This window comes from Ornithorhynchus anatinus, chromosome 6 (assembly GCF_004115215.2).
Source record: "Ornithorhynchus anatinus isolate Pmale09 chromosome 6, mOrnAna1.pri.v4, whole genome shotgun sequence".
NCBI lineage: Eukaryota > Metazoa > Chordata > Mammalia > Monotremata > Ornithorhynchidae > Ornithorhynchus > Ornithorhynchus anatinus.
This window is the reverse complement of record NC_041733.1, coordinates 15,648,294-15,667,965: the sequence shown is the minus strand read 5'-3', so window position 1 is coordinate 15,667,965 and position 19,672 is coordinate 15,648,294. Positions and strand designations below refer to the sequence as shown.

Here is a 19,672-nt window from a genome sequence, read left to right as displayed (position 1 = left end):
TGGCTGGGAAATTACTCGAAAGCCCTTCCCCGCCTCCTGCTCCCTCCCTCCCTCCCATTCTCTCTGCCTCCCCCTCTTCCCTCTCCTCATCATCGATGGTATTTATTGAGCGCTTACTGGGTGCAGAGTACTGTACTGAGTGCCAACAGAGTTAGCAGGCACGTACCCTGCCCACAGGAGTTTGTGACCTTAGGCACTTCTCTTCTCTGGGCCTCGGTTGCCTCATCTGTAAAATGGGGATTGAGATTGCGAGCCCCACATGGGACAAGGGACTGTGTCCAACCCAATGTGCTGTACCCACCCCAGCACTTAGTACAGTGCCTGGCACCTAGTAAATGTGTAACAAATATTATTATTATTATAGGGGAAGACTTTTCTCCCTCCTTTCCTCTCCCTTTTTTCCTATCCACTCTCCCTCCCCCTCCCCCCATTCCCTCCTTTTCTTAATTTCTTAATAATAATAATAATAATAATAGTTGGTATTTGTTAAGCGCTTACTATGTGCCGAGCACTGTTCTAAGCGCTGGGGTGGACATAGGGGAATCAGGTTGTCCCACGTGGGGCTCACAGTCTTAATCCCCATTTTACAGATGAGGGAACTGAGGCGCAGAGAAGTAAAGTGACTTGCCCACAGTCACACAGCCGACAAGTGGCAGAGCTGGGTTTCGAACTCATGAGCCGTGACTCCAAAGCCCGTGCTCTTTCCTCTGAGCCACGCTGCTTTCTTCCCTCCCCCTTTCCATCTCCTTCCTCCCCTTCTAGATTCCTTGCCTTGTTCCCATTTTGCCAGCCAGAGGGGCCCTGGGTGACGGCACTCGGTGTAGAAAGCTGATCTATTTCCTTTTAATGACTTTGAAGCTATAGTCTCAGTCAATGAATAGTATCTATCGAGCGCTTACTCTGTGCAGAGCACTGTACCAAACGCTGCGTGCTTGTCTCTGACCCAGAAATCGCCACTACCCAGAATAGATTGTCCTCCTTGTTCCAGCCTTTCTCAGCTCCTCCAGGGTCAGCATAATACTCCATGTTCTTTCTCCCCTGGGCAATCTGCCCCACCCCAGCCCCCAGCCCCAATTGCTTTTCTTCCTGGGTTGCCCCCTGCGTGTAGTCTTCCTGGCTTGATCTATCCTGGGCTGAGAACCATCTATGCTCCCTGGGTTTCAGGTTGTCCGGGTGGGGTCTCTGCAGGTAGTGGGCCGGTAGGGTGGTCTCTGCTCTTGCTGAGACCCCTCCACCATTTCCTTTGAAACATTGTTTCACAGCATGGCCCAGCGGACAGAGCCCGGGCCCGGGAGTCAGAATGTCACGGGTTCTAATCCTGACTCTGCCACTTGTCTGCTATGTGACTTTGGGCAAGTCGCTTCACTTCTCTGTGCTTCAGTTCCCTCATCTATAAAATGGAGATAAAGACTGTGAGCCCCACATGGGACAGGGACTGTGTCTAACCCAATTTCCTTGTATCCACGGCAGTGATTAGTATAGTGCCCGGCACATAGTAAACGCTTAATAAATACCACAATTATTATTATTATCCTACATCACAGGGATGCCATCCACACCGTTATAGGGGAAATAGTCACAGAACCCCCCAATTCCCACTCGGCCTCCAGCCGCACAGTTCTGCATCGTTCTGCATCGTCTCCGGGCGAAGGTGCGGGTACGGGAATCCTCGACCCGACTCGGACCCTGGGGTCTGCCAATCTCCCTGCCCTTCCGGAGGTCGGGGATGTGGATCGGCAGACCCGATCCTGACCCTCCCTCTGCCTTCTCTTTCAGGCCTCTGGTCCGGTCCAGACTAAAGGGCCGTCGGGGCCGGCGGGGAAGCTGAAGATGACGTCCGCGTCGCTCCTGGACGAAGGCTCCATGGAGACGCCGGTGCTCCTCAGCGACATCAAGACCGAACCCCCCGAAGAGCTCCTGGCCAGCGACTGTAACCTGCCCCAGGCGGAACCCGTGGACCTCTCCCTGCACAAGCCCAAATTGTCCCTGCAGTCGTCCGCCCTGCTGCCCGCCTCCATCCGCTCCTCCCCCATGCTGGTGACGCCCCCCATCCCGTCCCCCGTGGTTTCCGTCTCGCCCTCCGGGCTGGGCTCGACGTCGGCCATCCCCGCCGTGCTCTCCCCGGGCTCCATCCTGGCCTCCACGCAGGGCAGCGGCGGCCAGCAGATCCTGCACGTCATCCACACCATCCCCTCGGTCAACCTGCCCAGCAAGATGGGCAACCTGCAGACCATTCCGGTGGTGGTCCAGTCGTTACCCGTGGTGTACACCACCATGCCCTCGGACGGGGTCACCGCCGCCATCACGGTCCCGCTCATCGGGGGAGACGGCAAGAACGCCGGCTCTGGTAAGGAGCTACTCCTTTTCCTCCCCTGCTCTCTTCCCCTCCCCTGCCACCACATTGCCTCCTCCGCCTCCTCCTCCTTGTTAAGCATTTCTTGCCCTGTGTGTGTGAGAGTGTGTGCGCGCGCGTGAGCGAGCACAGCAGTCATCTCCAGTGAACCTGAGGTCACGTGTCCCATCGTGAACCAATCCAGGAAGGGAGGATGTGGGCGGAGGTGGCCGAGGGAGTCCCGCCCAGCCCCGTTCTTCTCTTTCCTCTTGTCCGTACCCGGGCCCGGCTGGTCCGAGCTCATCGGAAACCAGTCTCAGCTATTTGACCGGAAGGGCGGTGACTGGGGCCGGAACCATTGCAGGTCAACCCCCCTCCCCTGCCAGAAGCCAAGAGCCTGCCGGACAGCACTGTGCCAGGATCGTCTCCCGGCCCCTGGTGGCAAATCTCATTAATGCCCCGATTTAACTTGTGGACCGGAACAGTGTCCTTTCAATGTACTCTTTTGTCCAGCAGAGAGATAGAGAGAGAGGAAGAGAAAGATGGGAGAAGAGAGAGATGTGGGAGGAAATGGGAGGTTGGGAGGAGAGAGAGAGAGATGAGGGTTGGGTGGGTTGGGGAAGATGGAGGTAGGGGAGAGGTAGGTTATGTGGGGAGAGAGATGGGAGAAGAGAGGTGGGGGAAGAGGGATGGAGGGGTTGAGAGGAGGGATAGATGGGGGTCGGGGAGGTGGGTGGAGGGGGTGAGAGATGGGAGAAAGTGTTGGGGGAAGGAGGGGTTGGAGAGAGAGAGATGGGGTTGGGGGAGAGGTAGGTTTGCGGGGAGAGGGGGGAAGAGAGGGAGCGGGTTAGGGAGGAGAGAGATGGGGAGAGATGGGGTTGGGGAGAGGTGGGTTTGGGGGGAGAGAGAGGGGAGAAGAGAGAGTGGGGGGAAGAGGGATGAGGGCTGGGAGGAGAGAGATCCGGAGAGATGGGGGTGGGGAGAGATGGGAGAAAGAGAGGGAGGCGTGTTGGGAGTGGAGAGAGAGATGGGGAGTGGGGGAGAGGTATTGTGGGGGGAAGGAAGAGAGAAGGACGGGCTGGGAGGAGAGAGATGGGGGTTGGGGGAGAGAGGTGGAAGAAAGGGGGGTGGGGGGAAGGTAGGTTGATGGGGGAAGGAGAGGGAGACCGACCAACTAAACTAAATGCAAATGGCAAGGCCCCAAAGCTGGCCCTCTGTTGGCAGCCAAATGTCCGGCTGTGGGAATTGAGGCAGGAGGTCTCCTACACGGCAGAGCCACCTAGAGGCCGGCTCACCTAACATCAGTCTTACTCTGGTTTCTGGTCTTTTTCTGGGAGGAACTGGAGTTCAGAGAAGAGTTAAGAATTCCCAGATTATAGATTATTATTTTCTTTTGGGGGGGGGTAAAATAGGGGAGCCTCCAAACCCAAAGAAGGAACTTTAACGGTAGGCCTGGGAAATGAGGTGTCACCCGTTCACCGAGACACGGATGTATGCCTCACTTTCCTCATCTGTTAAAGGGGAGTGAATATTCTCCCCCTCAAACTGAGAGCCACTGGTGGGACAGGGACAGTGGCTGAACTCGACGTGTTTGCCCCAGTGATTGGCACATAGCAGTTAACGCAGGCCACCGTTGTTACTATTGTGGTGGTGGTGGTCTCCCCTTTTTTGCTGTCAGTGGAGTCACGGTGAGAACCTGGTCTCTGCACTGCAATTCTTTGAAGACTGAGACTGCTCCTCTGCCCTGAACTGTGCTCAACTGGCAATGCCCGAATTTTGACTCCCAACTCTTTCCCTGCTCGCTAAATGACCTCGGAATGCCCCGTGTCCCAGGGAAGGATCTTTGCTTTTAGAGGGCTTGGAGATCCCCGGGTAGAGAGGAAGGAAGGTGAAGATATGCCGTGGCAGCTTGCTGATCTGGGGGGGGGGGGAGGACAGTAGGGAAGGATAATAATAATTATTAGGGTATTTAAGCAATTACAATGTGCCCATTATTGTGCTAAGCGCTGGAGTAGATACCAGATCATCAGGTCAGTCACATGGGGCTCACAGGCTAAGTAAAGAAGCAATGTGGCCTAGTGGATAGCACAAGGGCCTGGGAGTCAGAAAGACCTAGGTTCTAATCCCAGCTTCATCACTTGTCTGCTGATCTTGGGCAATCAAACAATCCAGTCGTATTTTTTGAGCGCCCAAGTCACTTAACTTCTGTGCCTCACTTACTTCGTCTATAAAATGGAGATTTAAGACGAGTTTTGTGTAGGCAGGGTGTATGTCCAACTCATTGATCTTATATCTACCCCAGCGCTTAGCACTGTGTCTGGCCCCTAGTAAATGCCAATTTTTTTTTTTTTTTAAAAAAAGGTAGTTCATTGCGAAGCTCTCTGCTCTGGCTGTGTGTTTATGCTGTGCTTGCATTTTGTGGCTTAGAGGGGTACACAGTCATCAATCTTCTGAGGGCCCTGACCCCCTCCCACACCTTCTCCCCGGCCAACGTGCAGATCGTAGGACGTGGAACCCCCAAACTCAGACAGCATCCCCCTCCCCCTGCGTACTAACGGCTGGATCACTCCCCTGGGTTTAGGAGGAGAGAGGAATTTCCAGGGCTGAAAAGGCTGGGTTTGTCCCCCCCCCCGTCCCCTCCCCCATTTCCCATGAGGTGAGGGGGCTGGGTTGGGCTGGGCTGGGTTGGGCAGGGCAGAGTTGGGCAGGGCTCTTGGAGTCCATGTGGTTCCCATTTGCTGCCTTCAAAGCCTTTTGGAATTTCTTGTGGTATATTTCAGGATTCTAAACGCCCTTCTCTCCACCCCCTTTCCTTTTGAGTGTGTGCACTTTGGGGGTGGGATCACCAATTTTTCTTTGCCTTATCATGACGAGGCCCCCCTCCCCACCTTCCCTCTTCCTCTGTCCCCCAGAGGCCCCGTTGACCTTCCATAGTTGGCCCGGGCCACATGGTTGAACCCTGGGGCTCCCGTCCACCCGCCATCACCTCGACTCCCGCCCCTCTTTAGCCCCCCGCCCCCGGACCCCCCGAACACTGCTCCACGGATGTCTGCTAGCGGGAGCTCCGGGCTCTGGATTCGGTTCAGCCATCTGGTCACGCAGAGGTCAGGGCCCAGCTGTTCCGGGTACGCTCACATACTCCCTTCACCACCCCACCCCCCGGCCTCCCGGCCCCCTCTGGAAGTTGGGGTGCAGCCAGCTGTGTGTGAGCGGCAGCAGCAGTCTTGGGGGGAGGTCGGCCTGTTCTCTGTGGGGGGGGTGGGAGGAGGAGGGAGGGACATTCCTGTGGTTTCCCCCCATGGTAACCGCCTGGGCTGGGCTGCTCGGGGCCTGTTGTCCCACAGATGGGTGTGGTGGCTGGCCATTCCTGTCTGATTATGCACATGAGGGATGGGGGAAGGGAAGTAGCCAAGGGGCAGTGGGGGTTTGGGGGGCGGGAGGAGGCTCAACCCCCCATTCTGTGGAGTCAGAGGGGTTGCAAGGGAGCAATCCCCCAGTTGCATGGAGCCAGAGGGGGACGTGGGGCAGCAGGCTGATGCTGAGTGGGGTGGGGGTGGGTGGGGTCTCAAGGAGGAAGAGGAGGAAGGGCGGGAGGGGAGCCTGGTGAAAGGGAGGTTTTAGAGGTCAGACTTTTTCCTCTGTTCACTCTCCCCCCACCCCCTGCATTTCAGTTTTAACCCTTTTAAACCTTTTTCCGTGCCGCCGCTTCCCCTCCCGAGTGACAGAGAGTTGAATACATCCCCCGTTTAGACTGTGAGCCCATTATTGGGCAGGGATTGTCTCTATCTGTTGCCGAATTGTACATTCCAAGCACTTAGTATAGTGCTGTGCACATAGTAAGTGCTCAGTAAATACTATTGAGCAAATGAATGAATCCCCCTTTTCTGCTCTGGAACACTGATCCATTCATTCATTCATGCATTAAGCGGAAAGAGCACAAGTCTGGGGATCAGGGTTCTAATCGCGGCTCTGCCGTGTGCTTGCCGCGTGCCCGTGGGCAAGTCACTTAACTTTTCCGGGCCTCGGTTACCTCACCTGTGAAAGGGAGATTTAAATGCCTGGCCTCCCCCCATCTAGACTGTAAGCGCATTATAAGCAGGAAATGTCTCTTTATGTCGAATGCTCATTCATTCAATCGTATTTGTTAAGCACTTACTTTCATTCATTCAACAGTATTTGAGCGCTTACTTTCATTTATTCAGTAGTATTTATTGAGCGCTTACTATGTGCAGCGCACTGTACTAAACGCTTGGAATGTACAATTCGGCAATAGAGACAATCCCTGACCAACAACGGGCTCACAGCTCCCTAGCTCTTAATACAGTGCTCTGCGCACAGTAAGGGCTCAGTAAATATGACTGAATGAATGAATGAGTGTGGGACAAGGAAGATGTCCAATCTGATTGTATTGTTTCTGCCCCTGTGCTCAGCACATAAACAAGCGCTAAACAAACATCACAGTGACTATTATAATCGGTCTTCCCCTTCCGAGCCGCTCCTAGGGGCTCAGAAAAGGAACCAGAGACCACCCCAGAGTGGATGGAATCACTCCCAGGGCCAACGGGAGTGCTCCTGACTAGCCCCTGACTCACACGCTCACTTGGGCTTCCGGCCTTTCTCCCATCTGTCCTGTGAGCGGAGGACTTCCAGACCCTTTCGCCCAAATCTCCGCTGTCTCCCGGGATTGGGCTCATGGCAGCGGTGGCGGGCGGAAGGCCGTTTGTCAACCGGACCCAACGTGGCCCGGATTGTGGCCCTGCAGGGCTACCGTGGCTACTTGGCCGTTGCCCACCCTGGCAGGGGCCGGGCTTGGGGGAACGGGGCTGTACTTTGGGGGAGAGTGGGGAGGCTTGGTTGATGAGAAGCAGCATGGTGGTGTGGATAGAGCATGGGTTTGGGAGTCAGAAGGTCATGGGTTCTAATCTCCGTTCTGCCACGTGCCTGCTGTGTGACCTTGGGCAAGTCACTTCTCTGGGCCTCAGTTACCTCATCTGGAAAAGGGGGATTGAAATTGTGAGCCCCACATGGGATAGGGATCATGTCCGACCTGATTTGATTGTATCCGCCCCAGCGCTTAGGTGCCTGGCACATAGGCGCTAAACAAATGCCACAGTTAATTAACTGTATCTCATCTCTCTTCCCGTCCCCACTGCTCCTGCTGCAGTAAAAATCGACCCCAACTCCATGTCTCCAATGGAGATCCACAGTGACAGCGAGGACAGTGTAGCGGAAAGTACGTCGGCATCCTTCCAGGAGCTGCAGAGAGAGTGAGTAGCGGAGGACGCAGCCGGTGGTGGTTGGTGGTGGTGGTGGTTGTCGTTGTTTGAGTCCCCTCCCCGCTGTCACTCATGGGCCTTGGTTCGCCCTGAGGGGAGGGGAAATTGGGCCGGGGGGGAAGGGTTGGAGGTGCCGGAGCCGGGGAAGAGGGGATATGTCTAAGGATTGGGGCATGGGATCGGTAATGTTGACGGTAAACTGCCTCGTGGAAGATTCCTGCCCATCAGCTTCTCTCAGCTCTCCCATTTCCCCCATCCCTATTCATTCATTCATTCAATCGTACTTATTTAGCACTGCCTGTGTGCAGATCACTGTACTAAGCACTTGGAAGAGTACAAAATAACAGTAAACAGACACATTCCCTGCCCACAATGAGTTTACATTCAATCAGTGATAATTATCGAGTACTTCCGGTGTGCTGAGCATTGTACAGGAAGCAGCATGGCATAGTGGATGGAGCATAGGCTTGGGAGTCAGAAGTCATGGGTTCTAATCGTGCCTCTGCCACTTGTCTGCTAGGTGACCTGGGCAAGTCACCTTGCTCCTCTCTGCCCCAGGTACCTCTTCTGTAAAATAGAGATTGAGACTGTGAGCCCCACGTGGGATAGGGTCTGTGTTCAACCGTATTAACTTGTATCCATCCCAGCGCTTAGTGCAGTGCCTGGCACATAGTAAGCACTTAACAGGTACCAATATTATTATAATTATTGCCAAGAACATGAGAGGGAATGGTAGAACAGTTGGTAGACATATTTCCTGCCCACAAGGAGTTTACACACACTGTCTATTTCTCTCTCTGTCTCTCTCGCACATACACCCACCCCCCCCATATCAGAGTGGTGCCACCCTCTCCCCCCCCCCCCCCCGGGCGGCATCAGGCTGGTGGCTACCGTAGCTGCTGGAAACAATTAATGGAGCCACCCAAGGGTCCTTCTAAAGAAGAATAAAATAACGGACCCAGAAAGGGACGGTTGTCATTGCACGGGCCTGGAGTGGGAGTTGAGGAGGAGGATCTTGGCTCTTCCTCGCTGATGTCGGTATCTCCCTCCCCACTCCCACCCCTGCCGCCATCCCTCTCCCTCCCCTCCCACACAGGTCCGTCGTGGCCCGAATGCAGCGGGTGGAGTCCCCTGACCTGAAGAAGAGGCGGATTCACCAGTGCGACTTCGCAGGCTGCAACAAGGTGTACACGAAGAGCTCCCATCTGAAAGCACACAGAAGGATACACACAGGTAAAGGGTCTCCAGGAGACAGAGCCAGCGCTTCGGGGAGGGGAGTCTGGTCCCCTCAGCCGCCACGGCATTTTTGGGGTTCCCTCGCTGGAAAGCCAGTGCTCTCCGTGGGTGGGGGAGCAGCGTGACCTAGTGGAAAGAGCATGGGCCCGACAGAGGACTTGGGTTCTAATCCCGGCTCTGCCGTGGATTTACCCTGTGTGACCTCGCCTATGTCATATAACTTCTCTGGGCCTCGGGGGGCTTGTACAGTCCAGGTGTAGAGTAAATCAGTTTGAAACCTTCCTAAAACGTGTCTTTGGGACAGATGGGTAACACTCTCCTTCAGGGATCAAATGAAACCTGCTACCGTGGTGGATAGAGCACGAACCTGAGAGTCAGAAGGTCACGGGTTCTAATCCCGGCAACGCCACCTGCCTGCCGTGTGACCCCAAGGTCACTTCACTTCTATGCTTCCGTTACCTTATCCGTAAAATGGGGATTGAGACTGAACCCCACGTGAGACAGGGACTGTGTTCAACCCTATTTACTTGTATCCACCCCAGGCTCAGTGGAAAGAGCCTGGGCTTGGGAGTCATAGGTCATGGGTTCGAATCCCGGATCCGCCACTTGCCAGCTGTGTGACTGTGGGCAAGTCACTTAACTTCTCTGTGCCTCAGTTCCCTTATCTGTAAAATGGGGATTAAGACTGTGAGCCTCGTGTGGGACAACCTGATGACCCTGTATCTACCCCAGCGCTTAGAACAGTGCTCTGCACATAGTAAGCGCTTAACAAATACCAACATTATTATTATTATTATTACAGTGCTTGGCTCAGGGTAAACACTTAACGTACCACAGTTGCTGTTATTATTTACTCCTGTTCATATAAATTATTCATATTAAAGTCTGTCTCCCCCTCTAGACTGTAAGCTTGTTATGGGCAGGGAACTTGTTGGCTAATTCTGTTGTATTGTTCTCTCCCTAGCGTTTAGTACAGTGCTCTGCACATAGTATGCGCTCAATAAATAGGGTCGATTTGAAATTAAGCTCTCAATAACAATAATAATTGTGGTATTTGTTAAGCGCTTACTCTGTGCCAGACACTGTACTAAATGCTGGGGTGGATACAAGCAAAGTGGGTTGGATACAGTCCCTGTCCTACATGGGGCTCGGAGTCATAATCCCCATTTTACCTCAGATGAGGTAACTCAGGCCCAGAGGATTTAATTGAGAAGCAGCATGGCCTTGTGGCAAGAGCACGGGCCTGGGAGTCAGAGGGACGTGGGTTCTAATCCTGGCTCTGCCACTGGTCTGCTGGGTGACCTTGGGCAAATCACTTCACTTCTCTGGGCTTCAGTTACCTCATTTTTTAAATGGGGATTAAGACTGTGAGCCCCACGTGGGACAACCTGATTACCTTACGTCTACCCCAGCGCTTACAACAGTGCTTGGCATGTTGTGAGCACTTAACAAATACCATTATTATTAATAATAGATTTGCCCAAGGTTTCAGAGCAGACAAGTCACAGAGCCAGGAGATACATTCAGTAGTATTTATTGAGCGCTTACTATATGCAGAGCACTGTACTAAGCGCTTGGAATGTACAGTTCGGCAACAGATAGAGACCATCCCTGTCCAATGACGGGCTCACAGTCTAAACGGGGGAGATAGAGCAAAACCGAACAAAGCAAAACAAGACATCGTCAAGATAAATAGAATCAAGGAGATATACACCTCATTAACAAAATAAATAGGGTAATAAATAATACAAATGAGTACAGTGCTGAGGGGAGGGGGGGAGAGCACATATTGAGGGGGAGGAGAGGAGCAGAGTGAAAGTGGGGGGCTCAGTCTGGGAAGGCCTCCTGGAGGAGGTGAGCTCTCAGTAGGGCTTTGAAGAGGGAAAGAGAGTTAGTTTGGCGGAGGTGAGGAGGGAGGGCATTCCAGGACAGCGGGAGGATGTGGCCCGGGGGTCGACGGCGGGATAAGTGTGAACGGGGGACTGTGAGGAGGTGAGTGGCAGAGGAGCGGAGCATGCGGGGTGGACAGTAGAAAGAGAGAAGGGAGGTGAGGCAGGAGGGGGCAAGGTGATGAAGAGCTTTCAAGCCAATAGTAAGGAGTTTTTGTTTCATGCGGAAGTCGATAGGCAACCACTGGAGGTTTTTGAGGAGGGGAGTGACAGGCCCAGAGTGTTTCTGTAGGAAGATGATCCGGGCAGCGGAATGAGGAATAGACTGGAGTGGGGAGAGACAGGGGAAAGGGTGATCAGAGAGGAGGCTGACATGGTAATCCAGTCGGGATTCATTCATTCATTCAATAGTATTTATTGAGCGCTTACTATGTGCAGAGCACTGTACTAAGCGCTTGGAATGAACAAGTCAGCAACAGACAGAGACAGTCCCTGCCATTTGACGGGCTTACGGTTTAATCTGGGGAGACGGGCAGACAAGAACAGTGGCAATAAATAGAGTCAAGGGGAAGAACATCTCATGAAACAATGACTAAATAGAATCAGGGTGATGTACATCTCATTAAACAAAATAAATAGGGTGGTAAAGATATATACAGTTAAGCGGACGAGTACGGTGCTGAGGGGGTGGGATGGGAGAGGGGGAGGAGGAGAGGGAAGGGGGGAGAAGAGGGTTTGGCTGCAGAGAAGTGAAGGGGGAGCAGAGGGAAAAAACGGGGGAGCTCAGTCTGGGAAGGCCTCTTGGAGGATGTGGGTTTTAAGTAGGGATTTGAAGAGGGGAAGAGAATTAGATTGTCCGAGGTGAGGAGGGAGGGCGTTCCAGGACCGCGGGAGGACGTGGCCTGGGGGTCGACGGCGGGATAGGCGAGACCGAGGGACAGTGAGGAGGTGTGAGCGGCAGAGGAGCAGAGCGTGCGGGGTGGGCGGTGGAAAGAGAAGGGAAGAGAGGTAGGAAGGGGCAAGGTGATGGAGAGTCTCGAAGCCTATAGTGAGGAGTTTTTGTTTGGAGCGGAAGTTGATAGGCAACCACTGGAGGTGTTTAAGAAGGGGAGTGACATGCCCAGATCGTTTCTGCAGGAAGATGAGCCGGGCAGCGGAGTGAAGAATAGACTGGAGCTGGGTGAGAGAGGAGGAAGGGAGATCAGAGAGAAGGCTGACACGGTAGTGTAGCCGGGATATAACAAGAGCCCGTGGCAGTAAGGTATTCATTCATTCATTCAATAGTATTTATTGAGCGCTTACTATGTGCAGAGCACTGTACTAAGCGCTTGGGATGAACAGGTCGGCAACAGATAGAGACAGTCCCTGCCGTTTGACGGGCTTACAGTCTAATCGGGGGAGACGGACAGACAAGAACAATGGCACTAAACAGCGTCGAGGGGAAGAACATCTCGTAAAAACAATGGCAACTAAATAGAATCAAGGCGATGTACAATTCATTAACAAAATAAATAGGGTAACGAAAATATATACAGTAGAGCGGACGGGTACAGTGCTGTGGGGATGGGAAGGGAGAGGTGGAGGAGCAGAGGGAAAAGGGGAAAATGAGGCTTTAGCTGCGGAGAGGTAAAGGGGGGATGGCAGAGGGAGTAGAGGGGGAAGAGGAGCTCAGTCTGGGAAGGCCTCTTGGAGGAGGTGATTTTTAAGTAAGGTTTTGAAGAGGGAAAGAGAATCAGTTTGGCGGAGGTGAGGAGGGAGGGCGTTCCGGGACCGCGGGAGGACGTGACCCAGGGGTCGACGGCGGGATAGGCGAGACCGAGGGACGGTGAGGAGGTGGGCGGCGGAGGAGCGGAGCGTGCGGGGTGGGCGGTAGAAAGAGAGAAGGGAGGAGAGGTAGGAAGGGGCAAGGTGATGGAGAGCCTCGAAGCCTAGAGTGAGGAGTTTTTGTTTGGAGCGTAGGTCGATAGGCAACCACTGGAGTTGTTTAAGAAGGGGAGTGACATGCCCAGATCGTTTCTGCGGGAAGATGAGCCGGGCAGCGGAGTGAAGAATAGACCGGAGCGGGGCGAGAGAGGAGGAAGGGAGGTCAGAGAGAAGGCTGACACAGTAGTCTAGCCGGGATATAACGAGAGCCCGTAATAGTAAGGTAGCCGTTTGGGTGGAGAGGAAAGGGCGGATCTTGGCGATATTGTAAAGGTGAAACCGGCAGGTCTCGGTAACGGATAGGATGTGTGAGGGGAACGAGAGGTACGAGTCAAAGATGACACCGAGATCGTGGGCCCAAGAGACGGGAAGGATGGTCGTGCCATCCACGGTGATAGGGAAGTCTGGGAGAGGACCGGGCTTGGGAGGGAAGATGAGGAGCTCAGTCTTGCTCATGTTGAGTTTTAGGTGGCGGGCCGACATCCAGGTGGAGACATCCTGGAGGCAGGAGGAGATGGGAGCCTGAAGGGAGGGGGAGATGACAGGGGCAGGGGATATAATGAGGGAGATCTTCAAGATGTCCAATTGGTGGCACCAATGACCTTTTTAGGAGGAGTTTACCGGGTATCAGAGTGCTCCTAGAGTCCTCTGCGAAAAGCCCCCCCATTGCTTCTCCTCCCTCCTCCTCTCCCCGCTTTCCCTCCACCCCCCATTCCCTTCAAACTCTTGCCTAGTTGTTCCCCCCTCCCACCATTAGCCAGTTGGAATGACCAGAGAACCTTGATAACTTTGCCTTTTTGGTGCTGGAAACTTAAGCCTGTGTCCGGTTTTTCGTGGTATTTGTTAAGGGGTTACTTTCATCGATGGTATTTATTGAATGCTTACAGTGTGCGGAGCCCTGTACCACGCACTTTGGAGAGTACAGAGTTGGTAGGCATGTGTTCTCCCCACAACAAGTTTATTGCTTGTCGGGCTCCCCTCCCAATTGACCCAACTCGCTCCCTTTGCTCTACCCGACCCCCACCCAGCACTTGTGTATATGCGTACATATTTATAATTTGATTTATTTATATTAATGTGTATATATCTATAATTCTATTTATTTATATTGATGCTATTGATGCCTGTTTACTTGTTTTGATGCCTACCTCCCCGCTTCTAGACTGTGAGCCCATTGAGGGCAGGGATTGTCTTTATTTGTTGATGAATTGAACTTTCCAAGCGCTTAATACAGTGCTCTGCACCCAGTAAGCACTCAATAAATGCGGTTGAATGAATGAATGAATAAAAGGTCTGTTCTAAGCACTAGGGTAGGTACAAATGAATTGGGTTGGACACTGTCCCTGTCCCACATGGGATTCACAGTTTAAGTAGGAGAGAGCATAATTATTGAATCCCCTCTTTAGAGTTGAGGAAACTGAGGCAGAGAGAAGGTAAAAGTCTTGCCCAAGGTTACACAGCAGGCCAGTGGTGGAGTCAGCATTAGAACCCAGGTCCTCCAACTCCCAGACTTTCCCCTAGGCCACAATGCTGCCCAATACAATAACATCCTCTGTATAGTACTGAGTTGAACAGAAGCACTCTCTGATGTATTTGTATTTTACAGTAAATGGGTCATCATGGAATCGCGCAGTGGATAGAGTCCGGGCCTGGGAATCAAAAGGTCGAGGCTTTTAATCCCAGCTCTGCCACTTGTCTGTTCTGTGACCTTGGGCAAGTCAGTTCACTTCTCTGGGCCTCAGTTACTTCATCTGTAAAATGGGGGTTGAGACTGTGAGCCCCACTTGGGCAGGGACTGTGTCCAACCCAGATTTGCTTGTATCCACCTCAGCGCTTAGTAGAGTGCCTGCCACATAATAAACACTTAACAAATACCACTATTATTATTATTGGAGTTGCAAGGTCACTTGGTCCAGCTTCCTGCCTAGGGACAATTAGAAGCTAGAGATATGATCTTTATGAGGTGATTACGATATGTAAAGTACTAAATGCTATGGAGAAATGCAGAGCTGTTGTCAATGAGTTGAACTACTCAAGTGCTTATTATGAGCCAAGCATTTAGCTAAGCAATAGGGTAGACCCTAGGTCAAACACACACTCTGACATGGGGCTCACAATTCATTCAATTACAGCTTCAACTATCATCTCTATGCAGATGACACACAAATCTACATCTCCACCCCATCCTCTCCCCCTCCCTTCAGGCTCATATCTCCTCCTGCCTCCCGGACCGTCTCCACCTGGATGTCTGCCCGCCACCTAAAACTCAATATATCCAAAACTGAGCTTCTTATCTTCCCTCCCAAGCCCTGTCCTCTTCCTGACTTCCCTGTCACTGTGGATGGTACGACCATCCTTCCCAACTCTCAAGCCCACAACCTTGGTGTCCTCCTTGACTCGGCTCTCTCATTCACCCCACACATCCAATCTATCATCCAAACCTGCCGATCTCACCTTTATAATATCGCCAAGATCCGCCCTTTCCTCTCCACCCAAACGGCTATCTTACTGTTACAGGCTCTCGTAATATCCCGGCTAAATTATTGTGTCAGCCTTCTCTCTGATCTCCCTTCCTCCTGTCTCTCCCTGCTCCAGTCTATTGTTCATTCCACTGCCCGGATCACCTTTCTGCAGAAAAGCTCTGGGCGTGTCACTCCCCTTCTTAAAAACCTTCAGTGGTTGCCCATCAACATCAGCATGAAACAAAAACTTCTCACTCTAGGCTTCGAGGCTTTCCATCACCTTGCCCCCTCCTACATCTTCTCCCTTCTCTTTCCACTGCCCACCCCATAGGCTCCGCTCCTCTGCCGCTCACCTCCTCACTGTCCCCTGTTCTCGCCTATCCCACCGTCGACCCCTGGCCCTTGTCCTCCCTCCTCACCTCCGCCCAACTAACTCTCTTCCCCTCTTCAAAGCCCTACTGAGAGCTCCCCTCCTCCAAGAGGCCTTCCCAGACTGAGCTTCCCCTTTTCCCTCTGCTGCCTCTCTGCCCCCCTTCACCTCCCCTCAGCTAAGCTCCCTTTTCCTCTGCTCCTCTCCCTCTCCCTTCCCCTCCGCACTGTGCTCTTTTGTATATATTTTTATTACCCTATTTATTTTGTTAATTAGGTGTACATCCCCTTGATTGTATTTATTACTATTGTTTTTGGCTGTCTCCCCCGATTAGACTGTAAGCCCTTCACTGGGCAGGGATTGTCTCTATCTGTTGCCGAATTGTACATTCCAAGTGCTTAGTACAGTGCTCTGCACATAGTAAGCGCTCAATAAATACTATTGAATGAATTAATTCATTCAGTTGTATTTATTGAGCGCTTATGGTGTGCAAAGCACTGTACCAAGCTCTTGGGAGAGTACAATATAACAGACACATTCCTGCCCAGAGTGAGCTCACAGTCTAGAGAGCAGAAACAGTTGGGCAGGGAAAGAATAAGAGTTAAATTCAACCCACAAACAACACTTCTATAAAAATAAAAATAAAAATAGCCATTAGAATCACAATCCCACACACTGCCTGCAGGGACTCACCCTCTAGGTCTTCGTTGCCCCAGGCAAGGCCATCCCCTGCCAAACTCCAACACCCTTCTCAGTTGGGTGGAGGATAACCATTTCAGGAAATCAATCAATGGTATTTATTGAGCCCTTAAATATGCAGAACACTGTACTAAGTGCTTGGGAGCGTACAATATGAACAGGATTGGCCAGAGAGAGTGTTCCCTGCCCACAAGGAGTTTAAGTTCCACAGTAGGAGGCAAACCATAAAATAAATTAGGGTAATGTGTGTTAAGCGTTGTGGGACTGAGAGTGGGGTGAATATTAAGTGCTGAAAGGGTAGTAGGCCCTACAAAAGAGACAGCTTGAAGGGGAGATGAAGACATTGAGGGAAGATGGTTGTTTGTACTTTCCATTCTTCTAAGGACAGAATCTCTACAGCTTTTCCTTATGTCCGACCCAAATCCTTCCTGCTCTATTTTTTGTCTAAATCCTCATCTGTCCTCTATGGTCGAGGGGAAAATAAACACAGTTGCACCTGTCCTGTATTTAAAAAAAAAAAAAAGAATTCTTCAAACCTATTTTCTTTTCCAATCGGAAAACCCCCGTTTTTCTTTCACCTTTCTTTCTTCCTATTTTCCAAGCCACTAATGCTGCTCTTGAATTTCTCCACTTGGTGGCACCATTCATTCATTTATTCATTCAGTCGTATTTATTGAGCGCTTACTGTGTGCAGAGCACTGTACTAAAGCGCTTGGGAAAGTACAATGCAACAATAAACAGTGATATTGCCTGCCCACAGCAAGCTCACTGTCTAGAGTGGGAGAGACAGGCAGCAGTACAAGTAAATAAAATGGCAGATATGGATGTAAGTGCTTGGGGGTGGGGAAGGGGGAAAGAGCAAAAGGAGCAAGTCGGGCTTGGGGGAGTTGCAGTCCCATCAGATTCCCCCTGGATTTCCCGAGTTAAGAGTTTCAATTATGGTGACCAGAACTGGGCCTGGTATTTTAGTAGGACTACCAATTATTCGTACTTACTGAGCGCTTACTGTGTGCAGAGCGCTTGGGAGTGTACACTAAAACAATATAACAGACACATTCCCTGACCACAGCGAACTTATCTAGGGTAGAGTGGAGCAGAAGCCGGGGTGGGGCTGAATTGTACTTCCCAAGTGCTCAATACAGTGCTCTGCACACAGTAAGGGCTCAACGAATACGATTGAATGAATGAATTGAATGAATGAGGAAAGGTCCTAATGCCTTTCCCTCCCCGCCCCCCCCCCCCCCCCCGTAAATGGAATCCTTATTTCCCCATTAATTCATTCAATTGTATTTGAGTGCTCACCATGTGCAAAGCACTGTACCAAGCACTTGGGAGAGTACAATTTAACAACAGATGTATTCCTGTAAATTCATTCATTCATTCATTCAATAGTATTTATTGAGCGCTTACTATGTGCAGAGCACTGTACTAAGCGCTTGGGATGAACAAGTCGGCAACAGATAGAGACAGTCCCTGCCGTTTGACGGGCTTACAGTCTAATCGGGGGAGACGGACAGACAAGAACAATGGCACTAAACAGCGTCGAGGGGAAGAACATCTCGTAAAAACAATGGCAACTAAATAGAATCAAGGCGATGTACAATTAATGGTAATTGGAGTATGGGAAGCAGTATGGCGTAGCGGGTAGGGCACGGGCCTGGGAGTCAGAAGGTCATGGGTTCTAAACTCAGCTCTGCCAGTTGTCTGTTGTGCTACTCCATCTGTAAAATGGGGATTGAGACAGTGAGCACCACGTGGGACATGGATTGGGGTCCAACTCGATTTGCTCGTATCCACGTCAGAGCTTAGTAATAATAATGTTGGTATTTGTTAAGCGCTTACTATGTGCAGAGCATTGTTCTAGGGCTGGGGTAGATACAGGGTAATCAGGTTGTCCCATGTGAGGCTCACGGTTAATCCCCATTTTACAGATGAGGTAACTGAGGCACAGAGAAGTTAAATGACTTGCCTACAGTCACACAGCTGACAAGTGGCAGAGCCAGAATTCGAATCCATGACCTCTGACTCCAAAGCCCGGGCTCTTTCAAGTGCCTGGCCCATAGTAAGCGCTAAAAAATACCATTATTATTATTATTATTATTATTATTAAAGGACTTTAAAAGAGAGATAGGGTTAGGCCTGCTGTGGTTATCTCTGAGCTGGGAATAGTTCTTGGAGTGGATTCAATCTAGGGATGAAATTTAGTGACCACCGGGTGACGCTGTTACCTCAGAAAAATCCCAAACGATTGAGATTAAGAAAAAAATTCCAGGAGCTGAGTTCCACCGGGACTGACTGGATCAGATAGGACCATAGAGGAACTTCCCGTTGTGGGGCTGGGAGATATTCTAAGCAAGGCCTAGAAAAGAAGGTGGAGCTGTCTCTGAAAATTAAATCACTCTCAGGCGAATTCAGGGCTAACTCGTACATTCCAAGGACTCTTTATATCCAGGACTCCCCACCCCCACACCCCCTTTTAAAATACTGACGTTTTTACCTTTATTTCTTTTAACCGAAGACATTTCTGAGAAGCCAGTTTGTCCCACTTTTCCCCCTTTCCCAGACTCCCGATTTAAAGTCTCAGGTGTTTGTGGAGTTCTCACAAGTCATCTTTGCCGTACGTCTGTTTGAAGCAGCCATAGTGTAGTCAGCTCTTTCTATAGGAAGCAGCATCCCTGGTACCGTCAATGGAAACGAGCGCTTAGCGGAGTGCTCTGCACACTGTACACACTCAAATGCCATTGAGGATGATGAAGCTAGAAGCTTCCAAGCTTTATTTAAATTCATACTTCCCTTGGCCTGTTTTCATTCAGACTTGGAATCTTTGCCTCTGCTGATCTAAAGCATTGTCCTAAATCAGCACTTTTCAAACTCCTTCTGTGACCCTCTAATTAGTAGCAAGAAAATAATTCAGCAGGCGTTTCACCCTGGCTTTCACACAGGCAGCGTGGCAGATCTTTAAGTCCAGGAAGGAGGGAATTGGAAAAGAGGGAGTACAAGGTGAAGGGGATGGGATTATTCTCATCTAAGAGCCTTCTGTTTCCTGCTGTTCAGAACTCCCTGGCTCTAGGCTAGGTGATTCCCCTCTCTGCTCCCCAACACACAACCCTACTCTACCCTTTCCCCCTCCGCCCCACGACCTCCAGGGGGTTCTGTCAGATTAATCGCCCTGTTGATAATAATGTTGGTATTTGTTAAGTTCTTACAATGTGCAGAGCACTATTCTAAGCACTGGGGTAGATACAGGGTCATCAGGTTGTCCCACGTGAGGCTCACAGTCTTAATCCTCATTTTACAGATGAGGTAACTGAGGCACAACGAAGTGAAGTGACTTGCCTACAGTCACTCAGCTGACAAGTGGCAGAGTCTGGATTCGAACCCATGACCTTGAACTCCCAAGCCCGGGCTCTTTCCACTGAGCCACGCTGTTTATGATAATGATCCAAGTTGGCTCAAGGAAACTTCTCAAATAATAATAATAATAA

At 51.3% G+C, this 19,672-nt stretch overlaps 1 protein-coding gene across 1 annotated transcript in view; it reads left to right on the top strand.

Annotated features, from left to right (window-relative positions):
• KLF8 (Kruppel like factor 8) overlaps nt 1–19,672 on the top strand; it is a 65,022-nt gene that overhangs the window by 41,146 nt on the left and 4,204 nt on the right. Inside the window, exons 2-4 of the mRNA XM_029067671.2 lie at nt 1,777–2,347; nt 7,497–7,599; nt 8,705–8,841. Coding sequence (XP_028923504.1) covers nt 1,777–2,347; nt 7,497–7,599; nt 8,705–8,841 — 811 coding nt within the window. The remainder of the gene's footprint in view (nt 1–1,776; nt 2,348–7,496; nt 7,600–8,704; nt 8,842–19,672) is intronic.